Raw genomic sequence first — 11,123 nt, forward strand, 5'->3', positions numbered from 1 at the left:
TACACGCTTACCTTGTGAGAGGATCAAGGCGTGTAGTGGTAACTGGTTATATAGGAGATCAGAGTCCATGCTGATGACTGTATTACTCGGCCAGGTGCGAGGCGATCACTGTTGTTAGTCAGCTATGCATGTTCTAGAGCTAGCTGGGTCTGTACGTCTCTGTACCCCGCATGCCACCATACAGGCGTGCGTCGGCCGATGAGCAGCATGCAACGAGCTTGCCGCCAGCCGGCCTCTATAGCTAGGGTATCATATTTTTTCCCCCTCTGACAAATCACAGCACGAATTCTGATATGATCTTTTCATATATGTGAGCAGGCACTGCACAATGACAGAAGATCACTGAGGCCACACATTTTTTTTTATGTCAAGCAAATTAAATAGTAGCAAATATGAAGAAGCTGCAGATCTTTTTATTATGTTTGTATACGTACACGGTTAGTTTTGGTTGGTTGGGCACGCAACAAGTATATCTGAGTAACGAGAGGCCGTCGTCATTTATCATATGGTTAAGATGCGTGTCAGCGCTGATGGGTGCTGTCAGCAGAGACGGACTACCTGCTGCTGCAGAGTCAACGTAGTACGTAAGATAGCTGCTAGGTTCATTCCGTGCAAGATCCGTCTGCATGAGACAACATGAAATGTGCCGTCGATCGATCGATCGATCAGGAGTGGCTACCAACCTATGTGTGTCGTCACTGTGTGCGTGTTGCAGCATCATATCATACATGAAAGAGACACTATTTGACTTTTCATTGGACGGGACACTCTAAAACCAACTCCCCAGAACATGCAGCTAATTAATTAAACAAGTTTGCTAGCCCATAGATTGCTATACCTCTGTCGGATTCCATAGTCCATCCGGCCCCTCTCAGAATAATTAAAGTTTGGTCTCTTCCGTGTGCATGCACGTATACAGAAACAGTTGCTTGCTTTCTGAGTGTTTGTGCAGCTAGTGCATTCGCAAAGAAACGTCTTCTGTTTTTAACATTATTTAATTTTTCAGTGGTCTCTCATCTCGAACCGGTCGCTAGCTCAGTGGAGGATCAACAGCAATAAAAAAACACTATCTTACTATTTATAACACTTGTATTGCGCCCAGACCTCCTGCCTCACGCGAGGCTTCATTACCATCCCGCCTACACAACACGTGTGATAGAGTTAGATATACTTTCCTTTTAAAGTAACTATGGAGAAACCTTTTAATACCGGGTGATAGCACTATCCGGTACTAAAAGTTACCATTTAGTACCGAGTGGTATCATGACCCGGTACTAAAGCCACGAGGACCTTTAGTACCGGGTCATAACGCCACCCAGTACTAAAGGGGCACTTTTAGTACCGAGTCGTATTATGACCCGGTACTAAAAGGCCTTGGTGGGAGCCCCAAATTTGGACCCAGTACTAATGCTAATATTAGTACTGGGTCAAAATGCAACCGGTACTAAAGTCGAGAATGAAAAAAATAAATCCTACAAATTCACACAAAAATTAGAATATTCCGTCCATCAATTCAGTAGACTAATGATCACTTATGATAATAATAGACATTAGATCTATTATGTTTTTAAAAAAACACCCATATCTCTGCAATCATAGAAATAGTCTTAAGTTACTCACCTTTGCAATTATGAAAAATAACCTAAAATAACCTTATATTTTTTATCTAAATTATCCACAAGTGCTATTGTTGAAAAAACTAAAGTGGTCCTAAATCTGCATCTGAATTGTCTACATCTATTACTATAAAAAAAATACCCAAACGACAACTATATATTAATCTAAATTACCTGCTTCTGCTATTATTAATGTAGAAAATACTACCTTAACTTATACATGTATGATGTATGTCACCATATAGACCATGTATACATATATGCACGAAGCAATGAGAATGCAACTAAAAACAAAGTTCAAAGTATTCAATTTCGATACATATATCAAAGACATATAGAGATGCAATGCAAAGTTAAAAATTATGAATGAGGATGAAAAGGTGTATATGTACAGAGTACTTGCTAACTAATAAAATATATAACAACTGAATAAAGATAAGGATGTACCTATATATATGAATATTGTGTTGAAATATTTAACAAATGAGAGAGTGGTAAGCAATTTTAATTATTAATTAGTTATGGACCTTAATTTTTATGACTTTCTAATATATATTTTTATCTCTCAAAATTACTAGCTAGTTCGCCAGTATGGATCGATTAACTAGTGCTCTTAATATTTGTGCAATTCGCACTAAGGAACTGTTTATGGTTTCAGCGGAATCAGTGGAGAGATGTTCAAGGGCCGCTGTTGAACAAGGTGGCGAAGACGTTGAGGCTCTGGCTGTCATTGTGCAAGGGGAGCAGGTCGCCAGGGTGGTGGATTCACGCTGGAGCCAAAGGCAAGGGAACCTCTGGCGATGCTGGAGCCTGGAGGGATCCTGGCGTGGCGCAAGGCTCCGACGGTGCGTCGAAGCAGGCCTGGGACTGGACGTCGGCAACAGCAAGAAGCGAGGCAAATTCTTGTGGGGTAGTGACTGATGGTCTATTGGTCTATTGAACTTGGATCAGACCTCACCGGAGAATTAATGTATCAAGTTCTTCGATCGATCTGGTTGTGTTCTCTGGGAGAAACAAGCTAGTGAGATACGGCAAACTCATGCCCACGTAAGTCAAGGAGCACGGAGGAAACCGTCCATACTGTCTTAGGCTTGCTAACCGGTCGGTCTACGAATCGTTGATACTTATTATATACTCCCTCCATCCCAAATTATAAGAACATGGATGGCATCACAATTCACAAAACAGAGGTACCATTTCAGATCGAGTGCAGTGAAGTGGTTTGGACGACCTACCGTCGCATCATGAAAGGGTGCAACCATGCACGTGTGAAAAAAAGTAAAGAACAGGAAGAACTGAAATACAAAGCCGGGCTGCCGGGGACAGACATCATCGCTAACGCGTGAGGGCATGGAATATTTACCATGGCACGCAAAGGGGGCAGCGAATAATGCAACACTTTTTGTCTTTGCGCTTTTTTTTTCCTTTTTGTCTTTGATCTTTTTTTTTGGACTATGTGTAACACTAAGTAGAATGGGAAACCCTGAAACCATCAGCTAGTTTTGATGGCTACCACGCCAACAAGGCAAGTCCTTTAGAAACTGCATCACGCAGTGCATGGTTTCTTTACACGAGCCTGTAATAAACTGTCTCCTCTAGTCCTCCTCTATATCGGCCCAACTCGCATGGCCACAGCCCATGACAATCAGATCTGGTGGCTGGTGCCGACGACTAGCGTGCGGCGTGGCAGCATGCAAGTGCTGACAGAGCTCGTGTGTGTGCCGTGGCATGGGAATAACGTTGACAACGTTTAGCTACAACGACCACTAAGACAACTCCATCAACAACTGCAAAGATATATTTCAACTATCAACTAAATGCATATACGAGGTTGGCACTGCTTTATACGAGGCTGGACAATCAATGCAATACCGTGACAATCCGGGGGGCATGCATCAAAAGGTAGAGGGATGAACAGCAGAGAAACAAAGCAGGGAGTACGTGACACTTGGGATATTACCATGGACACTTAAAGGGCAGCAAGCAGCAGGACAAAGTTGTTGTGACTTAGTAGTGTGTGACGTACGGATTTTTCTTTTTCTTTTCTTTTACCTTTTTGCTTTTTCTTTTGCTTTTTCTTCCCAACAAACTCTAATCCTAACCGTTCATATACTAAGTATAATGTTTGACTGTTTGTTGTACGGTCCAATGAAAGGTACAATATCGAAACTACGTGAACATTATAAACTCTAGTTTGGGGGAAATCATTCACATACACTACTTAACTGACAAGTGAGCTCAATTAGTCATTCGTATTTCTTCTAACTTCAGTGTCAGTACGTGACACACAAACAGCATATCGAGACACACAACACACACACACACACACGCAGTGGAGAGAAAGAGAGATGGCGGGCATCTGGAGCGCTGTGCGATGGTGGGACGATTGGCAGTTGCGCATCCTCGTCATCGGCAGCCTGGGGTTCCAGTGGTTCCTCCTCCTGGCCGCCCCCATGCGCAACTACAGCATCCCTCGCTGGTTCAGGACGTGCATCTGGCTCGCGTACATCACCGCCGACGCCCTGGCCATCTACGCCCTCGCCACCCTCTTCAACCGCCACGCCAGGGCGACGAGCACCGCCTGCAACTACTACGGGGCCAAGCTGAGCTCCCTGGAGGTGCTCTGGGCTCCCCTCCTCCTCATCTACCTCGGCGGGAGGGAGGAGATCACCGCCTACAACATCGAGGACAACGAGCTCTGGACGCGGCACACCGTGACCCTCGTCTCGCAGGTCACCGTCGCCCTCTACGCCTTCTACAAGTCCTGGACCGGCGACAACGACAGGAAGCTGCTGCTGTCGGCGATCCTGCTGTTCATTGTTGGGATCATCAGCTTCTGCGAGAAGCCGTGGTCCCTCCGGAGAGCCAGCATCAACCGGCTCGTCGCCATGTCGTCGCTGATGAAAGGGGAGAGGAGGAGCCCTACCGGATGGCAATGGTGCTTCACCAAGCTGGACGACAGGTACAAGTGCTGGAGAGCGAGGCCGCAGGGTACGGCACCGATCCTGTCACAGGGAGACAAGGTCCAGATGATGCTGTCGGACCTGTCGCTGTACGCTGCTGAAGTTACCCTGGAGATCCGAAAGAAGGGGACGACGGACCAGAAGATTCTGGAGCCTCTGACAATGGGCAAGCACAAGATGAAGCCCTGGCTCCGTCAGGCGTTCGGGCTCATCTACACCAGAGCCAACGTCATCTTCACCCCTGCCTACTTGGCCTGCCACGTGTTGCTGGTCCCGTCCCTGTACATCGCCGCCATCATGCTCTTCGCGACGAGCCACAAGCACGAGTACTACGTCACCGATGTCAAGATAACATATGCTCTCCTGTGCTTCACCGCGGTGCTCGACGTCTTCGGGCTCCTGATCAGCGAGCTCATGTACTGGCTCATGTCATCCCAAGCGAAAGTCCCGGCATTGTGCGAGAACCTCCCGGGGTATAACCTCATCGACTCGGTGCTCCGGGTAGTGAGACCTCGCACGGGGCCGCTGCTCAAGATCGCCAAGCGCATGGGCTACAAGGAAGGCTACTTCCGCCAGCCCAAAGACAGGCTCTACAGCAGCGTGTCGGACTTCATCACAGCAGAGCTGGTGAGCGCCTCCAGTAAAGTGGAGAACGTCGACTTCTCAAGCTACCGGAGCTTCACCAAGGATTACTGGGCTTCACGTACAGCCCTCAGAGACGAATGCCGGAGGAGGGGCGAGGTACGGCGTAGCCTTCGCCGGTCGCCGTTCGACGCGAGCGTGCTCCTCTGGCACATCGCCACCGACATCTGCTTCCGCTGCGGGCCTCCGAAGCACTTCGGCGAAAGGCCCCCGCGTGCCGAGGTGGTTCGCGAGGTGTGCACGGAGGCGATCTCCAATTACATGGCGTACCTTCTGAATTTCCAGCCGGAGATGCTGATGACTGGAAGCCGGCAGCACCTGTTCACTGAAGCCATGAAGTACATGGAGCGCATCCTCGCGAAAGATGGCATCAAGCACAAGCTTGAAGACAAGCAGGAGCAGGAGCAGAAGCTAGATGACGCGAGCTTACGGAGGATCAAGGAGGAAGCGGCGGAGCTCGCGAGTGATCCGAAGGGAAGGTACACTATTGTACACGACGCTTGCAAACTCGCGGAGGAGCTGATGGGCATCGAGGAGGAGACCCGGTGGCACTTGATGTACCGGGTGTGGGTGGGCATGCTCTGCTACTCCGCCAGCATGTGCAGGGGATACCTGCACGCCAAGAGCTTGGGGGAAGGCGGGGAGTTCCTCTCCTACGTCTGGCTCATCATCTCGCTCACGGGGAGCAAGACCTTGGCGGACAAGCTTCAGATGCCGGAGCCGGAACCAGAAGAGATGGAGACGACGACGACGACGACTGCGCAAGAAGAGGGAAGACCAGCGGCTAGCAGCTGGGCCACGGAGACTGGAGAAGACGGGGTGGATCGGTTGTTTGTTTTTACTTGTCGCTTGTTTGCTACTACCCTGGTGGGTGTTACCTGTCCGTTTGCTTGCCTGTGTTGGACGTGTAAGCTGCTTGTGGTGATAAATTCTCCTCTTCTTCTTCCCAGCGCTCTCCACCGCCGCCATCTCCTCCTCCACCCCGGCTGGCGACTGCCGCGCCGCCGCGCCATCCTCCCACCAACCGCCGCCAGGCACCATCCACAGATCGACGACTCTCCCTCGCCACCTTGCCTCCGCCGCCGACCGCACCACCACCACCGCCGGATCTGCCAACCCCCCCCCCCCCTCGTTTTCTAAATCCGGCAGCCATTGAAGCCCCCGGAAACCCCGAACCGTAAGCTCCGCCGCCCGCCATCCACCCCCGCCAGTCGCTCCTGCCCACCACCCACCCCTCCACCCAGCTCGCACCCCTGGGCCCCGCGGCGCGTGCATCAGGGAGACACGGCCCACAGCGGCCGCACAAATCTCCAACACTGGAAGGTTGGACACCTATCCATCTTCCAGAAGATGGATAGATTTTCCGTAAATTCACTGTTTAAATCTAGCTCTGGTCCAGTGATGATAATTAAATTTGATGCTACGTTGGGCTCTTATCAAGCTGGACCAGATCATTCAATATATAACTGCAAGTGTTCAATATGTGCAGGCATAATTGTGGTTACATTCCGCAGTTCCACACTTGAGTTGTAATTGTTGGTAAGAAATAGAGTTTGGGTGGAGCTTTGCATCGTATCATACAGCGCGTGCAAAATCCTCCACGTGGCTGATGGCCTCCCACTCAGCCTTCTACACGCCCTTTCATCTGGTGACTAACATCATTGTGTCTGACAATACAACGGCATGTACAACTTCACTGTGTCCAACAATGATGGTAATGTCATTCATTATTTATAGGAAAATGCTACAAATACAACAAAGAAAACATACATGGCACAGCCACAAACAAGTACATAAACAAACATCCACCATGAAATGTTAAAAGAGCATAAAGGAAATATGAAGAAAAAGGAGGATGGGAAGAGAAATGACTCGGGCATCAGAGGCCCAACCTGCAGCCCACGTAACATCCACACGCCTAATCCCATCGTCTCGGCCCACGCACTAAGCTCAGCCGAAGAGCGCTGGACCGGGATCAGATCAGAAAGTTTTAGGAAAGGTTGTGTGCGCAAACAAGAATTCCTATATATCTTCCATAAAATTTTCCGTTGCTTTGGAGTGGGAGCTGCTGTGTTGCAAGGGTGGCAAGTTCGTTAACGATGACTTACGACGCTCTAACAACGTTGGATGGTTTAATAGGGGCGCTTTGAGGTTATTGCTGCGGCACAAACTAGAATTTGGGACGACACATGGTTAGGAAACGTGATGTTAAAGTCTCGGTATCCTAACTTGTACCACATAGCGTGAAAGAAACACACTACAGTTGTTGATGCCTTCAGTGTTACACCACTAGATATTTCCTTGAGGAGATCACTAGTGGGGATTAAGCTACTTAAATAGCACAACCTGATAGGGCAAAAATATACATGTCAACCTAGACAAAGAGAGATGCTTTTCGTTGGTCCCTTCATAAAAATGGCTCATTCATTGTATGTTCTATTTTATAATTCACCATATGTTCTATATGTATAAACACATCGTCAGCAATGGGGTTAGAGTCACATAGGAAATTTGGCATATGAGAATACCTTTAATCTGATCTTCATGTGGTATCTAAAAAATGGTGTTATTTTAACAAAAGATAACCTTGCTTGGAGAAATTGGAATGGGGATAAACATTATATCTTTTTGTAGTTCAGTGGAGTCCATCGACCATCTTTAAAGTTCTTCGAGTGTCATTGTGCCAAATTTCTCTGACGTGCTGTTCATATGGTATTTGGCTTATCTCCACCAATTAATATAAGTGATATGTTTAATCAATGGGCTAAACAAGGGGGATCCAAGCCAAATCATTATTTATGCACGTGGAGTGCAACTTTTTGCTAGGCGATATGGTTAACTAGAAATGAGGTGGTTTTTGACAAATGTCGACCGAAATTTTTTTTGCACGTACTATTCATGGTAACACACTGGCTCTGTCTCTAGGCAAAGTTGCAGCAAAGTGAGAGCGACCAAGAATTTATTATTTCTGAATGCCATTCTTTGGAAATGGCGGCGTTGCGTTTCTTTAGTTCTAATGGATGGTCCTTCAAGAATTAGTTTTTGAATAGTTTGTATTTGTTTGAACTTGTTGTGACAAGTAGCAGTGTGTTACATTCTATAATAAATTTGGACTGAAGCTCCTCTCCGGACGGGACTGAAGCCGGAACTACTATCCATTATCTAAAAAAATTATACGCAGTGGAGTTGTAGTTAGTAGATAATGTTTGTACGGATTTCAAGCTTGGTTTCCTTATAAATTGGTAAGCCATTTCTCTTCTTGTTAATACATGTTGGAATCAATGTCGTTCTGATCTTTTGAGAAAAACAAAATCTTGTGCTTACAGACATTCCAGTGTTTTAGGTCAATTTAGCCATGGCAAATCACCCAACCTCTAGTTTAGACACCAACACACCACCTCTTTTACACAAGCAATCCGCACAAGCAACCGCTTGTACAATAGGCCAGGGATACCCACAGGTTTCATAGGCGACCGCCCAAGAGGCCTGCATCTAAAACTATAGGGTACTTCCAGAGACGGCGTCTTCAGCATCCCCCTCTACAAGTACTTCCATATTATATATACAAAGTTAGGCTAACAGCTTTGAAGCGGACAGAAAATGCATGCCAAAATGCAATGGGAGATTTGAATCTTAAATTCCTTGGGGGAATTGGCTCAGGTAAACTTATGGCATTCCCGTATCCTTTTTTGAAGTTTCTATCAAAATTTATGGCTTAATTAATGTTTGATGTGATGCACAAAGGGCATAGCGTTTTGTCCATTTAGACATCAAACTAACTCAAATTTATGACCAATCTTACTTCAGTCGGGTAAATTCACATGATTAATCCTACATCCCAGAAGTATCTAAACTAATTGAAATATAGGATGAACAAACATTTTAGTTTTTTGTAGGAAATAAATATTAAATATGCGGTGAAAATAAATATTTAAAATTACCAGGAAACATTCAAATTTTAAAATGCATTTGTAGATGTGATTCTCTTAACCTAGTCGCCTCTAAAAATATATTTATAGAGGAGTCTATGATAATAGAACTGCCTCTAAAAATACATTTCCACATGCTCCTTGTGGAAATGTGTCGATTCCACATGCTTTTGCTCAGAGACGGGCTCATATAGCCACCTTATACAAATGCTATTTAGCTGCCTCTAAAAAATAATCATTTTGTATCTAGTAGTGCCCGCTGCATTGTTCGTGTAACATTCACATATTTTCAGATTACAGATGTTGCAGATTAAAGAAAAACTCTTGGAGAAGGAGAGCCTTTTGGCAATCCAAGAAGGTCTCATAGGATTTCTGGTGGACGAGGTGATAAATTCTGAAGAAGAATTTTATTACGACGGATATTCAGTAGTCGAACGGAGCAACACCACAACGGGAGGATCCTATGAATGAAGAGGGCAAATTATTGTATATATAGTAATTGTATAAATACTAGTTTGATGTGTATAATATACTAAGAATTATATATATATGACTTGCATACAATACGAGTGTATACGTGTAAGTAGTGTACGCTAAGGATGTATACATATATATATATACATGTGAAGCAACAATTAGTATTAACATAGAAAAGAATTTAAAAAAAAAATTCTTTAGTCCCGGTTCGAAATACCAACCACGACTAAAGGGGGTACGTGCATGGGGCACGTGCTAGCGCCTGCTGGAGGCCCCTTTAGTCCCGGTTGGTGAATGACCCGGACTAAAGATAGCCCCTTTTATCCCGAATAGATAGTCTCGGTTGGATTTTCGGGATCTGTGACCATATCCAACCCGGACTAAATGTGAGTTTTCCATCAGTGCCACATGGTAAAGTGCTTTGCTTCTGCTCCCTCCTTCCAAATTATAAATTGTTTAGTTTTGTCATAATTCAAATTTATCTAAATTTAGCTAAATTTGTAGAAACATATATTAGCATCTACAACATCAAATAAATATATTTCACAGTGTCTATAATGAAACTAGTCCGGTGTTATAAATATTTGTGCATTTTTCTATAATATTAGTTAGAATTAAAAGATTTTAATTTACGACCAAACTAAAACATCTTACAATTCATGTATTGTGCAGTTCTAAGCACAATTATTCCGGTGCCCTACTGACGCCGCATTAGCCAGATCCTTCATCCTTGTCTTGGCCACTTTTTACACGACCGTGGCTACTGCCTACTCGAAATGATCAGAATCGCAGCTAGATCAAAAACTACGCCACTTGCCTCTGTTTCTCCGAGATCCTCTCCGCAAAAATAAAGGTGTGCATCCGTGCAAGTCTCGACGACGATTGTAGCACTGTTTTGGCTCTGTTGACCAACGTGCTGCATACTCGTCGTGTTCACATCGATCGGCCAACCAGCTGGGATACTTACTTTGCCGTTCATCTTGCCAGGGACAAATTGGAGCCGCCGAAAGTTGAGTTAAAGAAACCAATCAGATTGGTGTGTTAACTGCCTTTATTTACGTTTACAGCTGGATACAGGACCGCCCTGGGAGCTTTAGGCGTTGATCTTGCGAGGGACTACTTGGAGTCAACGAAAGCTGAACTAAAGAAACACAAATCAGATTGATGGTTTTAAAGCCTTTGCGTTTACAGCCCTTCTTTTGAGGATGCGGTTGGCCAAGCCGTCAAGTTCTTGGAGAATTCCTATGGTAAAGTACTGTAAGATAAATTGAACAAAAGGAGGCTCAGTATGTGTTAAAAATATTAGGATGCATACCGACTTTATAAACTCTAAAATTCAAAAATTAATAAGAGTGAAGATATATAGATAACAAATGTTCATATATACTTGCCGTTCTCCTTTTTTTTAGCTACAATAATGTTGAGCAAAACAAAGCTTGGAGTCACCTTATTGCAAAAACTGAACTGCCATATCGAATAGAAAATTAAAACTGTAG

General features: G+C 45.2%; 1 protein-coding gene across 1 annotated transcript; it reads left to right on the plus strand.

The window, feature by feature from the left end:
• The first annotated feature begins 3,964 nt into the window (after positions 1 to 3,964).
• Positions 3,965 to 6,747, plus strand: LOC111256718. The gene is made up of 2 exons (XM_022825192.1): positions 3,965 to 6,048; positions 6,711 to 6,747. The coding sequence occupies exons 1-2, from the start codon at positions 3,965 to 3,967 to the stop codon at positions 6,745 to 6,747; spliced, it is 2,121 nt and encodes a 706-aa protein (XP_022680927.1).
• Positions 6,748 to 11,123: the final 4,376 nt, after the last annotated feature.

The sequence above is a fragment of the Setaria italica genome, chromosome III (genome assembly GCF_000263155.2).
Source record: "Setaria italica strain Yugu1 chromosome III, Setaria_italica_v2.0, whole genome shotgun sequence".
Lineage (NCBI taxonomy): Eukaryota > Viridiplantae > Streptophyta > Magnoliopsida > Poales > Poaceae > Setaria > Setaria italica.